At 44.4% G+C, this 21,330-nt stretch overlaps 1 protein-coding gene across 1 annotated transcript; it reads right to left on the bottom strand.

Moving 5' to 3' along the window:
• Positions 1-1,573: 1,573 nt before the first annotated feature.
• LOC148349026 (la-related protein 1-like) lies at positions 1,574-12,934 on the bottom strand. The gene is made up of 3 exons (XM_088321658.1): positions 11,251-12,934; positions 9,688-11,136; positions 1,574-1,648 (listed from the first exon to the last, which is right to left on the bottom strand). Exons 1-3 carry the CDS (start codon positions 12,760-12,762, stop codon positions 1,574-1,576), a joined length of 3,036 nt encoding a protein of 1,011 aa, XP_088177784.1. The 5' UTR covers positions 12,763-12,934.
• Positions 12,935-21,330: the final 8,396 nt, after the last annotated feature.

Raw genomic sequence — 21,330 nt, 5'->3', positions numbered from 1 at the left:
TTGGCTCCCAAATTTGGTGTTCCCGGAGCGTTCCTCTGCTGCCGCCGCTGTTTAAAACTTGATTGAAAACATTTCCGGGAGAGCGACCCAATATCGTGGAAAGCATTTATCCGCCCCATATAATCACAAACACCTTCAACCCTAATCATAGCAAAATGGCCTTTACCTCGACTACCTGCAGAGTTTCGCAGTGGAGGTGGCTAGAAAGGGGGGAGGGGGTTGGTGCGAGAAATTTGAACAGACATTATGTGCCATTGACTCTCAGCACTGTGACTTATAGTTTATCATCAAAACGCTTGACTTGGCCACGGTCCCCCGGGGCCACAATTGACCAAACTCAAAATTGCAATCGGTTTTTGCCTCAAATCCTTGCGAGTCACTCAAAATAGACCTGTGTGTCATTCAGACAATCTTGCTCAGGCTTTCTCTACTCCCAGTGTGCTTCTCAAATAAATTGATGTATTTATCAGATGTAACGAAAGTTAACCGTAATAAATACTGTTTTATGACTAATCATTCGTATCTACTTAGTAAACACAGGGTGTGGATGTTTTCTCTTATGAAAACATTGAAAAGTGCAGTTATTAATAACTATAAATCGAGATACTAACGATTAATCGTTTACCGACTGTTTCAATGATGAAACCGGTGTTTACTTTTTCTTTAGTTAAAATATGCGGGTGCACGGAATTGGACCAAAAATAATCTTTCCTGTGTGATCTATCGAGATAATTATCAAATTGTTTTTTATTTAGAGAGTAAAAAACTTTGATGTCACCGCTACAGATGAGAAATTCAAATTTATGTAAAATAACAACAGAAAATAACTTATAACTGAGATCAAATTGTAATATTTCCGAGCTGAATCTAGTGGTTGTGCTACTTTTAAAGACAAAACTCACCAGATAAAACTTTACTACTTTAAGTAAAGGTGCAAAAAAGTGGGGAATTCATAGCTGATTTTTGCAAAGTATCCCGTTATAACTGCGCTTGTTTTCAAAGGTCAATTTGGTGTCATTTGTATCCGCTTGTCATGGAACTCAGTTCAAGTAAATCGGCGTCATAAAAAGACTTGCGTTCAAGCCAACAAGCTTGCTGGATCAGTAAGTTGGCTATAAAAATATCGGAATTATTTCCCCCTGATGGAGTTTTTCCAAGTCAATCTGACAAACGTGCCTGACGGCTCCTTAATTGGAAGCTAGTAACGACTACATTAGCCCGTGTTACAACACGGTATAGCGCCAGACGCTTCCTTTGAGTCTAACATTGATTCCATCCGACTTGTCGATACCTTTCACCTCCGCAGCAAATTTCCGCAGAGAGACCGTGTCTCCGAGCCAGGGAGAAAAAAAAGCCCCAAATAGACGCAACCTAATTAGGGTGAGTAACGAGTCCTGAGCTGTGGCGTGTGTGCCTCCAGCGCCTCCCCAGGACGAGGCATTCGCCCGAAGATGCTCGTCTCCTCGCGGCGTCGCAATCAGTTCAAAGGATCAGCACTTACCTCATCACGCCCCCATTGAAAACCACAAATAAAATAATTGAACTGTATACATAGAGAAATGACAGTGTCGAATCATGTGGGTGATTCTCCCGCCTGCAGGGTAGGGGGGCGGGGGTACACGATGCCGTTTTCAAAGCCATTTAGTGACTGAAATCCAATTCAAACAACAGCCATGATGCACCGTGATTGAACCCCCTTTCGGATCGCCGCCCTGCGGCCCCGGAGCGGCGGGTGCGATCGCTGACCCGGAATTAACGACAGACCGAAGACGGCAAGGAGTGATAAAGCCAATGCCACATCGCCTCAGACACAACTTTAATCTGTTGATGTGTCTTGACTCGTTTATTCGAGATTTGCAACTGCTTTGCATAGATCTTTGTTCTTTTTTGTTTTTTCTCCTACTTCCTCTGGGATTAATCCGATATCAGCCTCAGTCGCCGTTTATCTTTGGCACATATCTGAAACGTATCAGCAAATTGGGGCAGGGATGATCAGTCGGTGAATGGAAATCACAGGAGACAGTTTGAAAGTGCACAAAATAAAGATTTTTTTTTGTTCATTTTCTATCGAAGGGTCGGACCTAGATCGGTTACTAAACGGTCGCCGAGATACCAGTGGACACCCCCTTTACCACCAAGCGAAGACGACCCCAGTCAGAATGATAGAGCACTGAAAGGTGCTGAAAACACGTATAATTTGTACTTTGCATTGATTTAATGTTGAATTCACTCGAGTATATTTTACCTCTCTGTGGTCTGTATTGTAAAGTGAGCATTTCTGTGGACAGATGGACAAATAACTGTGCTGAAATTGGCAAGCAGTTTTGTTCTCGTGTCAGTCAAAGACTCTTAGCAAATGCGGTTTTGTGAAGCAAAAAAAAAAAAAAAAGAAAAAAACTGAGGAAAAAAAACAAATCTAAAAATGTCTGTCGCTGGTGTTAGTGTACATAGATCTTCACAAGCCTTCGTCTGCTCTGAAAGCAGGCTGGGATTTTCGCATGAATTCCAAAGAAAATTGGTGGAAACTTTTTCCTATTTCTTTACTTTTGGCTGGTTTCTTTTCAAAAAGTCCCTGACCTCTTGGAAGACACAAACGTACCTGCACATCTATTTTCACACCCCACAGAAAACAGAGACAGATGCTTTGGAAAAGAAGAGAGAATCTAGTTGTTATTCTGATTATCGTTATATTTCTATCAGACTAAAAATGCGTGTGCTGTCCTTGTTTTTGTACACTTTTATGTACATACTGTACAAGTGACGCTTTGGAAGAGAAAAAAATAATTGTAAGCTGTTTTCTTGAACCGTGCACATGTTTGCCTTGATTGGGTTGACCTTTGCTGAGTCGGTGTGAATGTGGCCGTTCTTTGCCTGCACTGTGGTCATTGGCCGCCTCCTAAAGACGGAATCGACTTCTGTTTATCGTCAACAGTGGATCGTCTTATCTTACCGGTTTGTTCAACTTTGTTCCGTTTTAGCATGTTGACAACTTCTCTTGTAATACTGTCCTCATGAACTTTGTAATAAAATTACTTCAGGGGGGAAAAGTAATCACAGTTTGCTTTTTTCTTGTTTTCAATTGCATGGTAATTGCTGTCCACCATAACCCTTATTCGGGGTAAAGCTATGGGTGCAACAGTCTTGGCAGGGATTCCCAGACCTTCGTAATCCAAACACTTAGTCCAGGTCATCTGATGGGATCCGTGGGTGTTCCTGTGCCAGCCTATAAAAAACTGTCCTCAGATTGTTCTGCATTATCCCCAGGGCCTCCTGCTGGTAAAAGGGTCCAAAAAGAACCCTTTACTAGGTACCCAAACCACCTCAACTGACTCATCTCACCACAGCGGAGCAGTGTTTCTACACCAATCCACTCCTGAATGACTGGGCTTCTCGCCCTATCTGTGAGGGTCGACTCACACTAGGGCTATTTCTTTTATACTGTGCTCTAGGCTGACTTTCCCAACTCCTATGATTCTATTTGGCCTGCAAAGAAATTACTCTATTGTACTGTGCTCAGGCACATTTGCCACCAAAATATAAGTCATTGCAAATAAGGCTAGCAGTCACTTTGTCACTCTCAATGTACCTCGCACATACGTTAAGTGGGTACTCTAATAGCTGGTCACATGACTTGGCAATCCTACCATGCTGTGGCCAACCTCTCCCAAATGTGCCACGCTGGAGATCCGTGCTTTTCTTAGGTTGATTGCACTAACACTACCTCTAAATCTGGACGTTAGCAGCAAATGTGCTTGGGCATGGTACAATGGCCCTAGTGTGAGTGCACCCTAATGGAAGTCTCGGACACCCTGCAGAGGGAACTCGTTTTGGCCACTTGTTCTTTTGTTCAGAACCCATAGTTCGTGACCGCAGGTGAAGGTAGGAACGTGGATCAAATGGTAATTTAAGAGTTTTTCCGTTCAGCTAAGTCCTTTCTTTATCACGACGAACCAGTACTGGGTCTGCATGATGGCAGACTTTGCACTGATCCGTCTGTCGACCTATCACACTTATGAACTTGAATTCCTCCACTTGGCATAAGATCTCATAGCCAAACCAGAGAGGGTATACCACACTTTTCTGTCTTAGATCCATGGTCTCGGATTTAAAGGTGAGGATCTTCATCCCAGACAATTCACACTTGGCTGCGAACCCCTCCAGTGAGAGTTGAATAACACATTTGGAAGAAACTTACGTCATGATTTGCCACCAACTTGGATCCATTACATGCCTCAATTGTGCGTAGAATTTCTAGCCATAAAGATTATAAACAGAATCAGTGACAAAGGTTAGCCTTGGCAGGGTAAAACCCTAACTCTCAGACTTACTGTCGAGAGTCAAACTCTGAAACTGGTAATACAGGGACTAAAATACCAGAAGTGTGCACCCTTGAGGACCTCGGAGAAGATAATGTTTAAAAAAATAAATACAGTCATCCCTCGGTTAATGGGGACCAAAACCACCCGCAAATAGTGAAAATCCCCAAAGTAGTGACGCCCCTTCAAAAATGCTTAAAAAAACAAAGACAATTATTTATTATTTTCTTTTTTTATATTATTTTATTTCATTATTATTATTTTTTAGACCCGGTTGATGGGGACCAAAACCACCCGTGAAAAGTGAACATCTGCGAAGTAGTAACGCCCCTTCAAAAATGCTTAAAAAAAAAAGAACATTATTTATTATTTTCTTTCTTTTTTTAAAATTATTTTATTTTATTATTATTATTTTTTTGGGCAGCACGGCGGCGCAGTGGTTAGCGCTTGTGCGGCACAGTTCATGTCATGGGAACCTGTCGTGGGTTCAAATCCAGCTCCAGACTTCCTGTGCGGAGTTTGTATGTTCTCCCCGTGCTTGCGTGGGTTTCCTCCGGGCACTCCGGTAGCGACGCCCCTTCAAAAATGCTTATTTTATTCTATTATTATTATTTTTTAGACCTGCGAAGCTCTGAACCCGCGAACGTGGAACCGCGAAGTAGCGAGGTCCCACTGTACTATATTTTAATGAGCGTATGCACATAGAGATAATCTCTCTGTTCAAGAAAAGAAGGACATCTCATTTGCTTTAGAAAAAAACCACTCCATTCGATTATGAAAGGACAAATCCTAACCCAAGATCCCGAAGCAGAACCTGAATTTTAAATCTCTCTTACTCGGCAAACTGAAATACTACAAGTGTTTACCCGCATCCAACACTCGGCCTAATTAGAGCGATTCTATAAACCTTCGATAAGATGGCCTCAACTGCACAATGAGCGTCGTTGTGTTGTGATGCTAATTTGAAGATAGTTTTTTAAGTTTGAATGATAGGCCCGGCAGCGCTCTTCCGCTCCACCGCAACTTATTGAAAGTGTCCTTTCTTTTTGTCAATGGCAACATTTGTTTTTCTATGGCAGTCCCCAACACCGAGTGGCTAAGTCATGGAGGACAAGGCAAGCCTATTATGCTGGCAATAGAGTGTCCCTAATTAAATGAATCGGGCCAATGGAAGCGTTTCATTTTAGAGTGTACAAAGCTGGCACAATGTTCTGCTGTGTACAGATTATATTTCCTGTTTATATCATTGGCTTGACTGTATCTTTCCAATGGAATTTGTGGAATTCAAATCTACATCTCGTTGCTGAAATTGGTTTGAATTAATAAACAAAATGATAGTTGGCGTTATAATTTACATCTCCTTTAGGAAGTGCTAAACAGAGTACACGCCAAACATCAGTCCTGTCACCCAAACTGCTCGAGAGTTGCTGTTTAATACAAGCATCCTTCAATGACTTCAAGGACACTGCACTATTTTTTCCATTGCATTTTTTCCAGAGGAAACTTCGGAGAATAACTCTTTAATGTTGACCCCATTCGTTAATGATCAGGAGTTAGCCTTGCTGCAAAATATTTATTTCCTATGAATTTTTAAACACTTACACAAAATAATAAACGTAGAATTATATTTAAGAGTACTGTACTTTATTCTACTACATTCAAGTTACTATTTTCAGTTTGTTTTTTATTTTTAGCTTTTCAACAATTTTTAAAAATATATATTTATTTACCGTAATAAACACAAATCCCTAGTTCATTTTTTAAATACAGACAGTGCCTTACTTACAAACTAAGTTGCTTCAGTGCTGTGTGTTGCATGTTTAAGGTTTATGTAAGTATTTTTAAGGCTTTTAAAAGTAACCTGTATTGTTTTGTACTAAATATTAAACATTTGATGAAATAATATGCTCTATAAAGATAAAAAAGTTGAGTTTAACTTACTTTCGGAAGATGAGCTTCAAGAGGTCCTGCGTGGTAAAAAGTGGCCAAAAAAAAAGCATTCCGACCAATTTCTCAACCGCATCAAGCTTCCTTATTCCATATTTGTTTCAAACAAAACGGCTCGCCTCTTCTTTAGACTTAGACATCAACCATATTGAATGGATGCATGGGATATTAAACAAGAAAAACTCCAAAGTTCTTACCGTGCTAGAGATACAGTACACATTGCATGTTTACACACAAACAAGGAAGTAGAAGCAGGATTTCTTCTTCTGGATAGATGCTGGGTGACCTCTCACAGCGCCACAAACCGGTAGTGGCGGAAAAAAGCACTACAGTACTGTCCTCTACTCGGAAAAAGGTGCACACATTACAGCAATGTCCAGATATTTTCCGACATCCCGAATTTTTTTTTCGTATTTACCGTTTCACGTAAGTCGAATGGTAGTAAGTAGGGGAGCGTCTGTACACATAATCCCTAGAGAAAGTTAGGTAATTTGTCATGGTTAGAAAATAGAACTAAATTCACAGTTCAGCTGTTTTTCTTGATCGGAAGAAAAATTAATTCTTAAAATTCAAGATTTTTACGTACGAAACAATTGTCAGAGTAAAGTAACAGACTTGGAACTAAACCATGGATAATAAAATAAGGAAGGAAACATTTTTTTCTCCTTTTAACTTTCCATAAACGTTTATGCAATACAAATATATATGTATAATCATACCTTTCACATTTTTAAATAAACTCTTCACACAATAGAACCAAGTCTAGCTGAATAGCTAATATACAATTAAAGATAATAATAATGGATAATAATGGATACTAATTCCAGAGATGCTTTCTAATGCCCAATGCAAAACAAAATCCTAAAATACTAAGAAGTCCCTTGTATGATGGACCAAAAAAATCCAGGACCAAGACACATGCAACACAATATTATGATATTGGTCCATTTGTGATGGAAATATGAGTCACATATTTAAAGTAAATCAAATTATTATTGTTTACATATTTGGTAACAATTTCTCTTTTTTGTGTCACCTTGTTTTTGAAAGTTGTATTTTGCCAATCAAGAAACAGAAACAACATTTTGTGCAACGTAATGTAAACCGTCATTCTTTCCAAGTCGGTGTAAGCAAATCTTGTCAGCACCAGTTGAACATACAAAGTCAGCAGCATGCGTTGTGCAGCAAACTCTTGTGCGGAATCGCAAATGCTGCAGTTAAGCCATTTTCAAAAGCAGAGTGTAATATTTCATGTCGCCTTGCTCTGATGTTGGCCGGCCTGTGAGCCCATCCATCTTGTTTAGCTCGTTGCGCAGCCCCAGCTTGCTATCTCTCCCTACGTGTTTGTCGACTTCTTGGGTAAGAAAGACCGTGCGTGCTATTTGTGGGAATTTATCAGCCCAAAACATTTCCTTCAAGTTCACATTAAACCGTTTTTTTTTGGTCCTTCATATATACAAAATATTAACATACCATAATTAGATTAATTACGCAAATGGTTTTGCATTGTGTACACAATTTAGTCCGAGATGCTACAAATTTAATACTATTGTTGAAGGACACGGCTAATTCGTATTCGAAGGCAGGCGTACTATGCAGTTTTTGGTCTACGATTCACCATACTAAATTTGCTTTAGAGGAAATAGAAAAAAACATATATACAGTAGCTGAATGGCAATATTTCATTCAGGGGCAAAGGGATTAACAAAAGGCCCTCCGCACATGGGTCGGGGCTATCAAATGGGTAACAAAATCCACAGTGGAAAACACTCCCGGCCGGCAAAGTTCAGGAAAACCAGAACAGATTGACAACAGGTATACTTTAACTGGAGATCAGGAACATCAAGGGCATGTCACGGTTGCCTAGGCGCCCAATTGGTCTCTGCCGTGTGGCGCCAGCATCTGTCATGGTTGCCATGGTGCTCAATTGGCCCCGCCCATGGACACCAGCTGAATCTCGTTTACAGATTGCTCTTTGTCACTACTTAAACGCTGTCCTGTTAGTCACCTTTTGTCGGAGCGTCTGCGAGACTCTGTTTTGACACGTCAACCCCTGAGAATCTCCCTTTTTACTGTGTTTTGACTCTTGTTTTTCTCCCGCCACAATCTGTTTGATTTTTGACTCTTTTTGTTCCCAAACCTGCCGTTGCTCGACACGGGAGAGCCAGCAATCTACTCCCCGCGACTAACGATCTCCGGATCGAGGATCGAGTGTGCGCTCCTTTCTCTTCTCCCCAATAAACTGTGAGTAACGCTCCCTGTTCTGGCTCTGACAGGGCAAATAGCGATCCGACAGCTTTTGCTATTGGCACAGTCTTTAAAAGCGCAGTTCCTGATTAGAGCCTGGTGCGGGTTTTGAGTTAAATGTGTGGGGTCCTCCGGTTCTCCTGGATCCTAACAGTATTGTCCCAGTTCAAGTTTCTGTAATACTTAATAAATTGTGAACCCAAATTCGTGTTTCATATCTTGTAATAGATTTTACCATACATGATTTTGTCAGACCTCAGAGGATAAAGGGTCAAAAAAGTTTACATTTTCCCAATTTCCACGAATGCAACAATAGACACGCAAACAGAAAATTATGATTGTTATTTTATGTGCACCTTAGCAATTACATGTAGTTAAAATACTCATATGAGACTTTAAAGCGCCGGATATGATTTTACCATTTTTTTTCCCTCCATTTGAAAGCAATTGACCAAAGAAACGTTCAGTCGGACTAGAGAATGACCTCCACGTGAGCACTATAGCGTATGATTGGAGATGGATGATGAAAAGCATCCAAGTGGACCCAAAGAAATCCCAATGCTTTTCTTGTATGAATGATTGAGCATGTCTGAGCTCCTCTTCACCCCGGTGAGAATCTAATGAACTAAAAGAACCATGTTTCTTTTCTGCAGATACTCAAGCGGACTCTATTTGGTAAAGTATAAAACACAAACAGGGATAACACATGGGCAGGGTTGGGTAGGGTTACTTTAACGTGATTACTTTCAATTACTTTTGGATTACTCCAATACCAAATATGCTAATAAAAGACAAAAGAATGATCTTAGCAAGCTGTTTGGATTTATTTTCATTTTGTTTCTGTCGCATTTTATGTTAGTTTTGCCGGAGATCAAAAAGAGATCGAAGCCAGGAGAGAAAGCTTACCACGTGTTCTGAGTCATCATTTTATTCATATTTAGTTTCTTTTGTCTTTTATTAGCATATTTGGTATTGGAGTAATCCAAAAGTCATTGAAAGTAATCAAGTCAAGTCAAGTCATTTTTATTTGTATAGCCCTAAATCACGAAGAGTCTCAAAGGGCTTCACAGATTGTTACACTATATTACACAAACTATTTTCAACCGACAAGAGGAGTAGGTTATTCGTATGCAATGGAGTAGAAGTGAGTTTTAAGTTTAGATTTAAACATTTCCACTGAGGTTGCAGATCGAATCTCCCCTACTGGGCTGGAGCCGCAACTGTTCCGGCTGTGGGGCCGACTGGAAGGGTGAGAAGGGTGCCGGCGCCGGCCGTCCCCGCTGGATGAGTTTCTACGACGGCCTCCTTCTTCCATCGGCGGGTCGATTCGAAAGTCCTCCAGACGCTTGAATTTGCCGAGACACTCTTGCAGCTTGGGATCGATCTCCAAAGTTTTGGCTTTGGAGTACTTGAGAAAGGCCCAGAATTTTTCCAGTCCGTACAGCTGACCGGCCTCGTAGTCTTTCATGGTCTCCTCCTGGAAGTCTTTGAATATGTCCGGTCGGAATTTCTTTTCCAGACCGTAGCTGTAGTACCTGAACAGGCACTCCAAACCGTACCGATATCCTTCTTTGCCGTCCTCCACCACCAGCTGTCGGAATTCCTCGTACATCTTCCGGTTGAAGTGATCTCGCAGGAAAAAGGACCAGAAGCGGAACAGCGTGTTCATCTCCTGAGACTGTCCGATGCCCAGACGCTTTCGCTCGTTTAAACAGCGCCGGCGGTACTTGTGGTAGACGTGTTGCGTGAAGCCGTTCTCCTTGAGCAGCTCGTGGGACGGATGTTGGAACTTGGGGAGGGACTGAGGCGTGCATCCCACGTTGCCCAGGACGGGGGTGCCCTCGGACGGGCTGGCGTTGGAGCTGACGGAGGCGGTTCTAGATCGATGCTCCCTAGAATCCATCACCCATCCCACGTGACACTCCATGGGTGGGTTGGAGCTATGCCGGGTCTTGCGCTTCCTCGGAGTCTTAGCGTCGACGGGCCGACTTTCTTTGACCACCGGGTAGAAGCGCGGGGTGGCGGAGGCGTCCTTGCGGTGGGGCGTTCGAGGCGTGCGTGGCGTCCGGGCACTGCGGTAGTTGGGCGATTCGGGCACGGCGGTCGGGAGCGACCGCGCTATCGACGTGGGCTCGGGGGCGCCGAAGAGTTTGTTCGCCAAGGCGTCTGTTGGGATCTGCTGAGGTTGCGGGGGGCCAGGTGGGACTTCCTGGTTGGAGTCGACTGGGGGCTCAGGAGTTAGGCAGTCAAATTGTTCACGGCTGATCAAGTGGACCTTCTTGAAGTTCTCCACCTCTTGCTTGATGGTGGCGCACTCCGGCTCGTAGGTGTCATCCCACAGGTCCCGTTCGTAGTAGAAGAGTCCGTCGTTGATCACCTTGACCAGCTCGCAGGAGAGTTTCGCGCGCGAGGTGTGATTCCCCGTACGGTCGCCGCCGGGGTGCTTGCGAAGATACGGCGGCGTCTGCGTCACGATCAGGATCTTGTTGACGTCCCGGTCGTCGATCTCGCCGTCCGTGTCCTCGTCCGACCAGTCGGTGAAGGTGTTGCGCCGCCCGTCCATCTGCTCCATCTCCTCGTCGAACATGAAGTCCAGCTCCTCGGGCTCGTCCTGCTCGCCGCCCTCCTTGTTTCCGGGTAAGGCGGGAGTAGGAGGGGAACCGGACGGAGGGAGTGGCGAGCGGCCGGCCTCGTCTTTTTCCTTGTGCTGTTGCGAGGAGGGAGCCTTCTCTGGGCTGACCTTGGGTCTAGCCGGGGAAGGTCTGGGTCTCTTTTTGACCTCAATCCACGACTCAGAGTCCAGATCGGGAAGGCTGGCGGAGAGACCTTTAGGCATGGTCTTAAGGTTGGAGGGCGTGTCGGATTCGGCTTTGGGTTGGCGTTGTGCGAGGTCCGAGGCTCTGAAAGGACCTGCTGGATCTTCAGCGGGCTGCCTGGGGACAAACTCTGGGCAGTTGATGAGTTGGGAGAAGTCGGTAGGGTTGGGTGCAGAAAAGCCCGGCAGCGGCCACTTTTCGGGCTCCACTTTACGACGGATCTTCATATCCACCACTTCCACTTCCTTGCTGTCCTTCAGAGCCTCAAGAATGATGTTGACGTCGGTGGTGAGGGCCTGCACTCTGTGGAAGCTGGCGACCAGTCCGATAGGCAGGAAACCTTCCTGATCCATCTTCCTGCGCAGGAAGAAGTCGCGCTCCAGGTTGTCCAGACTGAAGTAGTACTCAATCTGCCTTTTGATGTAGTCCTTGAGGAGGTCCTGGTCCACAGAGTAGAGGTCGCTGCTGCTCATGTTGTCGTAATAGTAGGTGACAGAGTGGCTGAACTTCTGCCCATAGGAGCCGTCTTTCATTTCATACGACTTGTAGCCTTGATGGTAGTCGTAGTGGCCTCGGCCGCGGCCTCTTCCTCGGCCTCTCCCCCGGCCACGTCCGCGTCCTCTGAAGCCGCCGCGCAACGGCGCCCCCTCGCTCTTCACGCTGGAAACCTCGTCGTGGTCGTCGCGCCACTCCCGCTCGTACTTCTGACTGTGCCAATCTCTGAGGTCGTTCCTGGCGTTGGGCGGCAGGCGAGAGTTTTCGTTCTGCCTGCTGTTATTTCGGGAGGCCGAGCGCTCTCGAGGTCCTTCGATCATCAAGGGCACCCACTTCTGTTTGTTTCCTTTTTTCTTCTGTCCGTTCTTCTGGGAGTCATCGTCTCCGTTCTTCTCCTCTCCAGAATCGTCTGACTTGTTGGTCTTGAGGTTCTCCTTGCTCTCCTCGTTGTTCTCGCGCTTCTCCTTGATCTCCTTCTTTGTGGATATCCTTTTGTGGGCCTGCATGTCTTTTGTTGCAATTTCCCCAGGGGTGGGCCAGCTAGTGGTGTCACCAAAGTCACTGACCTTTCCTCCACGTCTGGCCTTAGGAGGGTTGCCAGCTCTTACCACCTTGGCTGGACCAGTAGACTCGTGATGCGCTTGACCGTTCACGCTGACCACCGTCACCGCGTTCATTTTCTTAGTCCACGGGTTCTCCTTGGGCGGTGGAGCCTCAGGAAACTCCTTCCGGCTTCGATCGCCCTCCGCCTCGCTGTCACGGTCCCCTTCGTCCGCCTCGGTATCCCGCGTGCTTCTGGCGGAGTTCCGCCCGGGACTAGCACCGCGATGGCGAGGCTCCTCTCGTTCGGGCTCCGGTTGGGCGCTTCGGATCACGTCTCCGCGTTCGTCCGCGTTGAGAAGAGGGTTAGCCGGCAGGAGCGCCTCCACCTGAGTGGCCATTTGGAATCGCCGTCGTGCTCCCACCCCCCTTCGGGATTAAGGCAAGTCCTCCTCCCCCCCTCCTCCGCCACCGGAGCGAATTCGCTCGAAGGAGAAAAGTGAACTTGTTCGGCGGGGGTGGACCGCTTCTCGGTCGCTGTCGAAGAAGCCAAATTCGGTTCTAGAGGCTGAGACGTCCGCTGAAGCGCAAGACCCGGCATAGCTCCAACCCACCCATGGAGTGTCACGTGGGATGGGTGATGGATTCTAGGGAGCATCGATCTAGAACCGCCTCCGTCAGCTCCAACGCCAGCCCGTCCGAGGGCACCCCCGTCCTGGGCAACGTGGGATGCACGCCTCAGTCCCTCCCCAAGTTCCAACATCCGTCCCACGAGCTGCTCAAGGAGAACGGCTTCACGCAACACGTCTACCACAAGTACCGCCGGCGCTGTTTAAACGAGCGAAAGCGTCTGGGCATCGGACAGTCTCAGGAGATGAACACGCTGTTCCGCTTCTGGTCCTTTTTCCTGCGAGATCACTTCAACCGGAAGATGTACGAGGAATTCCGACAGCTGGTGGTGGAGGACGGCAAAGAAGGATATCGGTACGGTTTGGAGTGCCTGTTCAGGTACCCAGTTAAAGTAACCCTACCCAACCCTGGTAACATCCTACATGCCCAACTTCTTGTGTAAATATTGTGTAAATTATAACCTTTATCTTCTTAGTCTTTTATCCTTGCTGTTAAATGTGAAACTGGAGTGCCACGTCCAATTTCATTGTCACATTATGTTCAACCCATTTTGTAACAATGACAATAAAGGTATATTCTATTCTATTCTATTCGAATAGTCACTCAGGAAGAAGGGTGGAGAAAGTGGCCAGTAAGTATGACATATTACCAGGGTTGGGTAGGGTTACTTTAACTTGATTACTTTCAATTACTTTTGGATTACTCCAATACCAAATATGCTAATAAACGACAAAATAAACTAAATATGAATAAAATGACTCAATTTTGTGCAGGCTTGGGGAGTAACGGAGTACATGGAACGGCAAAAATTATTTTGGCAAGCTGTTTGGATTTATTTTCATTTTGTTTCTGTCGCATTTTATATTAGTTTTGCCGGAGATCAAAGAGATCAAAGCCAGGAGAGAAAGCTAACCACGTGTTGTGAGTCATATACCAGCTCAGTAGCCTAGATGGTAAGGCGCCCGCTTTGAGACTGGGAGGTCGGTGGTTCGCGCCCCGGCCGAGTCATTCCTAAGACTTAAAAAGTGGTCGGCGGCGCCCTCTGTTGGCTGCGGCTGCATCGGCTCGCTACAACGGGTCAGGTGCAATCGACATTTCGTTCTGTGTACATTGTTACACAGAATGACAATACAAGGAAATTATTATTATTATTATTATTATTATTATCATTTTCTTCATATTTAGTTTCTTTTGTCTTTTATTAGCATATTTGGTATTGGAGCAATCCAAAAGTAATTGAAAGTAATCAAGTTAAAGTAACCCCACCCTACCCCGCACATGGGTTCAGTTAAATGTAAGTCAATGCTCCAGTATTGTCTGTTAGACAACAACCTCTATTATCATTTCTGCTGAAGAGACGTAAACACGTCTTCTTCTTGTTGCACCCCGGTTTATTGAATCAGGTAGCAAACAAAAGTGCACCACCTGTGTCTGTTTGAAGGCTTGTTAGCTAATAGGCTTCTCCACTACACGGCATGAACACGAGATGCAAATGTTACTTTCATCTGGTGGATCGTTTCATTGTTTGTCTGAGCACCCGTGAGTCCCAGCTGTTTTCGAGGGGCTGACAGAAAGACGTGTTGTCTTTCAGACCAGCAGATTAAAAAGATTGAATATATCGCAGTATCATTAGTTTTTTGATTGATTCTAAATAAATGAAGCCGGTTCAAACCACACTTCCTTCAAAAATTGTGTGCATGTTTTTTGACAGAACTGCCGCAATGTTCTGATTGGCTCCCTGTCACTATTTGAACCTGGTCCTGTCAGTCCGTCTGCAAACCTCAGTGTATACTAGGCAAGACTTTTTTTTAACCTGACTCCCACCTGTCCCGTTTTTGCTCACGTCTGTCTCCGGCTACAACCCGTTTTGATCCTGACGACGTCCGCTCTCGCATCCTGACTTACGACCCGTTTCTAACCCCGACCACATTTTTGCTATCCTGTCCCGGCTATCGACCTGTTTTTCAGGCCTTGACACCGCCATCGCTCGCTACGGAAGATCGGTTTCCGTGTTCGGATCACACACCGAGTACGAGAGCGACTTGCTTTCCACGCCTAGCGAATGCCGGATCCTGGGCGCAGCCCTTCCTCTTTCCTTTAACAAAACTTGTGAGAAACGTAACAGAATTGGGTCCTGTTTCCATTCTGGTCCTGACAAGACCATTACTTTAAGGCACAGGATATTTACATTATATAGGATAGAACAGAATAGAATATAATATACCTTTATTGTCATTGTTACAAAATGGGTTGAACATATTGTGACAACGAAATTGGACGTGGCACTCCAGGTTCACATTTTACTGAGAGAATAATAAAAAAAAAAAAAAAGATAAAAGATTATTTACACAATCATTACACAAGAAAGTGTGGGCATTTAGAGGCAGAAGATATTTATATTGGGTGTTTACATACAGTTTTGGGATCGTATATGCTTTATACAAATATAAATATTAATTTGTTTTCACTCATTTGAACAAAAATAATATAGCATGGCTTACTACGCTGAGAAATTTCAATCCCATCTGAGCTTTGAAGCTAAGCAGTCTGCCCTGGTTAGTACTTAGATGGGAGCCTGGTGATAACAAATGACTTAAACCTGGTGGCACAGCATTTCACTGGTTAGCATGTCTGCCTCACAGATCAGAGGTCCTGGGTTCCAGCTACGGGGTGTCATAATATTAAAAATTGCTATTGCATATATAATCAATTCTTATTCAGTCCCTACATTGTTTCAAGTGGTGTTTTTAGTTTGCAGTCAGTAAAAGGCCTTGAGTTTTAATAGTCCTTGCTCGACCCAGTCTAGACAAACGGCTGGTATGATGTAGGCATGTTTCATTTCCTTTAAAGTTTTCCATAACCTGCCCTCCTGGTATAAAAGTGAATGTCAGTTATAGTGACTGTGCACTTGTGACTCAAACAGCTTTGGTCTGTACCTCAATTGCACTAAAAATATTTTTTCAATAAAAAAATAAATGGAACTACTCAGCTCCAGCGATTGTTTTGCCCGTCACAAACTGGATGTTAAATGAACGTGCAGAGGAAAATAAATAATTCCTCTTTTGAGACTCCCTGTTTGTTTCCAAGTGCATTAAAGGACTTTATACATTTGACTATAAATGATTTTATGTGATTGACTACAAGTTACATATATTCAGTTTAATGCCACAAAGATATTCCCTGACTCTGCTTTAGTTCAATGTACAATAAAAGGTCAGGGCAGGCTGTGAAATGCATAAGTCGTGGCAGATGTTGTTTACAGGACAAGACGTACTTCTGATAACAACGTCTGGGAGTGCTGATGTGCGACCAGGCGCTGTTGTGGGAAAACCAGACATCAAGGTGCTGGTGTATGGAATTGTGAAGCCCAAGGGGCTTCTTTGGCACGCCCATCGGAGGAGCCGGAATGCAATATTGCGGGGAGAAGATGGCCAATGGGAGAAGGCTGGGGTTGGCTGCAGATGGCACATGGCCGATTGGAGAACAGTGGGATGTCTTTGGATTGTTTGTTGAAATGTATAAATGATCCTGGACAATCACCTATGAAATACACTTAGTTCTGCTGTTAAGAATAAACCATCCGTCCCCGTGTGGAAATGCCGGCTCCTGGTCATTTTCTCTCAAGAAACGAGCGTGCATAATTGTTGGATGAATAAAGGCCGTGTTTGGTTAATGGAGTCAGATTCCTAATTTGAACGATTTGGTAAACGATACATTTTGATAGTCCAAACACCAACAATTTACATTCCTTCACTCTGCGATTTGCTGACAACCAGTCCAGGCTGTCCCAAGTCCAGTGCCTGAAGTCGGCAGGGATGGGCTCTGTCACTCACGTATTCGGAAAATGAATGTATGAATATTAAGAAAAACATGGGGAATATCCTGAGGCATGTCAGACAAGGCGGCACACTGCTTAAGAAACTCAAGTTTATCCTATCTCCCTTTAAGTCTACGGAGAAAGGTTCTAGCTCGCCTGAGACCCAAATAAGTACAGGAAATGGATGGACCCGACTTCACAAAGTAAGACTGTTGATTGGACCCTGGCGAGTAGACGTAGAATCACCACAGGCCGAGGGGCTATCTCAAGACAAAACATCCTGACTTTTACAATCCTGGACTTATAGATGCAATTAAGAGACATATTACCATACCACTTAAGTTCGGGTCCACGTAATTGGTCTCTCTTTCATGCAAGTGAGAGGTTGTGAGACAGGAAAGGACAGGAAAGTGGAAGTAACCCAATCTATATCTTGCAAACATGATTACCTTGGAAGTGGATAGCTAGCTTTCTGTGTTTTACCGTGAAAAGTACAAAAAACTGGAATCAGTTATTAGATCCAAAAGCCTTACCTTCTGCGCCTACACACTCAGCAATAAGATACTTTGGATAAGACGTTGAAATAAATGTCTTTTTTTTAATGCCTTGGAAATCCATCCATCCATTATCGGCATTACTTATCGTCAGTAGGGTCGCGGGGGTGCTGGAGCCCATCCCAGCTATCTTCGGGCAGTGAGCAGGAGACACCCTGAACTGGTTGCCAGCCAGTCGCAGGGTATACAGAGACAGACAATTCGCTCGCTCATTCACACTTAGGGACAATTTGGACCGGCCAATTAACCTAATATGCATGTTTTTAAATGTGGGAGGAAACCGGAGTGTCCGGAGGAAACCCACGCAAGCACTGGGAGAACATGCAAACTCCACACAGGAGGTTCGATCTCATGACCTCAGGACTGTGCCGCACACGCCCCAACCACTGCTCCGCCGTGCTGCTTGCCTTGGAAAGGTTGGTCTAAATTATTTTGGCTTACCTATTAAAACTGAAACACATTGAATAATGTAAACACAAATTAATATAGTCCACCTGGAAAGAGTACAAAGAATAATTTTAGACTTTTATTTAGGGATTCAATTATGTCCAAACCATACAAGATTTCGCCACAAAACCGACATCGAAAAACTCTATAGTTGGTTATGTTTAGCAGAAAACATATTCTTAAAAACATACTAATTTTCTTACGATATTTCAAAATTCACATTCATTTTCAATTCGAAAAAGCAACCAAGCAGAGTTGAGTTTAGTCAATCTGTTGCTCTTTTTTCTATTATTTGAGGTTTTTTTTTCACTCACTCTGTCACAACCACAACGGAATCAGGACCCAAATGCGTAGCGTTAACCACAGATTTATTGAATAGAAAGAGGAAGGGCAGCGCCCGCGATCCAGTGCTCGCTGGACGCAAGCCGCTCTCGCAATCGGATCGTGATCCGAATATGGAAGGGGATTTTCCGTAGCGGGAGATGGCGGTGTCAGGGATGGAAAAACCAGGTCGATAGCCGGGACAGGAGAGCAAAAATGTGGTTGGGAAAAAATACGGGTCGTAAGCTGGGACCGGAGAGCAGACATGGTCGGAATCAAAAGCAGGTCCTAGCCGGAGACAGACGGGGAAATCAGGAACGGACAGATGGAAAAACGGGTGCAAAAACGGGACAGGTGGGAATCAGAGTCAAAAAGTTGTAACAACAGAGGACTGACAAACGGAGAATGACAGGAGTGGGTTTAAAAAGGGACAGGGAGCCAAATCGGTAATCATGACACGCTTATTCACACGTAGGGACCTTTTTATGCATTTTTTGAATGTGGGAGAATATGCAAACTCCACACGAGGAGACTACGGTAGTTGGACTCGAACCCTGAACTTCTGCACCATGGGGCTAACCACCCAGTCGCCGTGCCCCCCTCATTCGTTCATTGTCTCTTGTAAATTGAACTGAAATAAACCATTCAAGTTCTAGCGTTTTCCCAACAGAAAATCTTCCTTTTTAGGGACTTTTAAATTTCAAATTGGAGTGTAATTAATAGAAATGGTCCCGGTTGATAATCAATTCTCCCTTGTTGATATTTCAGCTTCCTCTCAGTCGAAAGGAATGACATAACTTAACTGGCCTCTTTCTGGCTTCTGGGAATACCTCTTGTTGTAGGCAGCGGGTTTCTCAGAATAGTAGCACAGTGCCGGCTTTCCGTCCATCAATTATTCATGCGTCAATGTTCTTTCGGAGACCCTCTCACATGAAGAATGCACTGTCTTAGTGTAATACTTATTATCTGCTCTTTTCGAATCGTAGAAGTCTTCTCGGATTCCGGGAGGTCGCTCGGGAATTGAACGGGGTTTCGGCGGCGATCATCGACAAATCCATCAATGGGGGATGAGTTGGTGAAAAATCAGTAAATGGCAACCCAGCTCATCATTCTCGAGGTTACGACTTTTAATACATTATAGTTCGTGATATCATATACAGTGGACCCCCCGGGATACAACATTAATCCATTCTGATGTGGGGATCGAAAAATGAAATTGCCGTATGGTGGGGGATAAAAACCTGAGGGTAAAGCAAAAACAAAAACAAAACTGTGTACCATGGTGGTGGTAAAATAAAACCTTTATTCATTAAAATTCAGTTGATTTGAACATCAGGCCAAAATACATATCATAGTGTTTTTAGATATTCATAGGTGGAGAAATGTCTTTTACACAGCGGAATCCATACAGCCATGTTTGTCGGTCATGGTGCTGCTACGCTGTGCTCTTTTGTCACTGGTCTTCGTTCGCATTGGACAACACAGTGCCATCTAGTGCTCAAATATGACTCATTCTCTTGTCTCTTGTAAATTGGACTGAAATAAACCATTCAAACCAAATTCAGGTTCTAGCGGCAGTGGCTCAGGAGGTAGAGCTCAGGAGGCAGAGCGCTCGTCTTGGGATCAAAAGATCGCAGTTCGAATCCTGGCTCCTCCGTGTTACATGTCGAAGTGTCCCTGGGTAAGACACTGAACCCCTATTGCCCCCAATAAGCAGGTTAACGCCTTACATGGCTGCACGGCCGCTATTGGGAAATGTGAAGCACACTGTAAAGCGCTTTGGGAAGTCTTGACTTGAAAAGCGCTATATAAATGCAGATCATTTCATTTCATTCTACCCTTAACATGAACAAACTGTGTTTTTCCCAAAAAGCAATCTCAATGGAGCGGAATAGTCAGCACACTGCTAAGCTAAGCTTAGCTAGTAGCTAATATGTTCTAACCAAGAACGTTCGAGCACACTAGGGAGCTTAGCCAAGTCTAGCTAGCTTCTCCACATCCCTGTGAGGCCGATTGTCCTCCGAGCCTCTTGAGGGCGTCGTCCACCAAGTTGAATTGCTGGCGAAGATCTTGAACGAGCGTTCGGATGCTCTGGTTGTCCTTCAGGATGTCCATGCTTTATGTCAGGGGTGTCAAACTAATTTCAACTCGGGGGCCACACGATAGAACAAACATTCTGTTGGGGGCCAGGCTAGTAGATTAAAGAAAAAAAAAGAGAGATCAAGAAATAAGAGAAAGAGGGAGGGAAAAGGACAGAGGGCGGGACAAAGGAAGAAAAAGACAGAGAGGGAGAGAGCGTGAGAAACAAAAGATAAAAAGTCGTGAGAGAAGGGGAAAATAAACGGAGAGGAAGAAAGAAATCCAAAGAGAAATAGAAAAACAGAAGGAGAGAAAAGAGAAAAGAAAGCGCGAAGGGTATGTAGAGAGAAAGAGAAAAGAGAGAAAAGGAAAAAAGGAAGTTAGACCAAAAGAGGTTAAAAGAAGCAGAGAAAGAGACAAAGAGCAACAAAGGAAGATAAAAAGAGATACACAGAGAGTGAACGAGACAGAGACAGAATGGGAGAAAAGGGGTGGAAAAAAAATGAGAGAGAGAGAGAGAGAGAGAGAGAGAGAGAGAGAGAGAGAGAGAGAGAGAGAGAGAGAGAGAGAGAAATAAATACAAGTACAGTGTCTTTGTGAGAGGCGCCTGGCTTTGGCAACATCAAGTTGACATATTTCAACCTGCAGCTTGTTTTTCTCTTGCGCTTCTCTGAGTGTTGCCTCGCCGGCCGGATTCAATCCCTTAGCGGGCCTGATCTGGCCCATGGGCCGCCTGTTTGACACCTGTGCTTTATGTCAATGCGTTGTAGCGTAGCGAAAACGGACTCCGGATGCGCTTAGCGAAGGCCCTTATTTTGTCCTTGTCCTACGGTGAGTACTACTTATGTGTAATGTACATGTATAAGACTAAATGACACGATAAATGACTATAATTGAAAAGCTATTCTATTATTTTTTGGCGTGATGGGACTTGAGCTGGTTGATTGGAGTAAAAGGTGGATGCAGAAGGGGGAAGAGACGGTTGTGTTCGGGTTGCCTTCCTTGCAAGGCTTGTATAAAGCTCATATGCGGCTCGAAACTTATGTTTCCTTTTTGGGTTCGGTATGGCTCTTTCAACATTTTGACAACTCTGAGGTTTGTCCCTGCAACTTAGCACAGGG

Source organism: Urocampus carinirostris, chromosome 17, assembly GCF_059441175.1.
Source record: "Urocampus carinirostris isolate Australia breed hairy pipefish chromosome 17, RoL_Ucar_1.0, whole genome shotgun sequence".
NCBI lineage: Eukaryota > Metazoa > Chordata > Actinopteri > Syngnathiformes > Syngnathidae > Urocampus > Urocampus carinirostris.
Note: the sequence above shows the minus strand (reverse complement) of the source record. Positions and strands in the feature narration are given on the sequence as shown.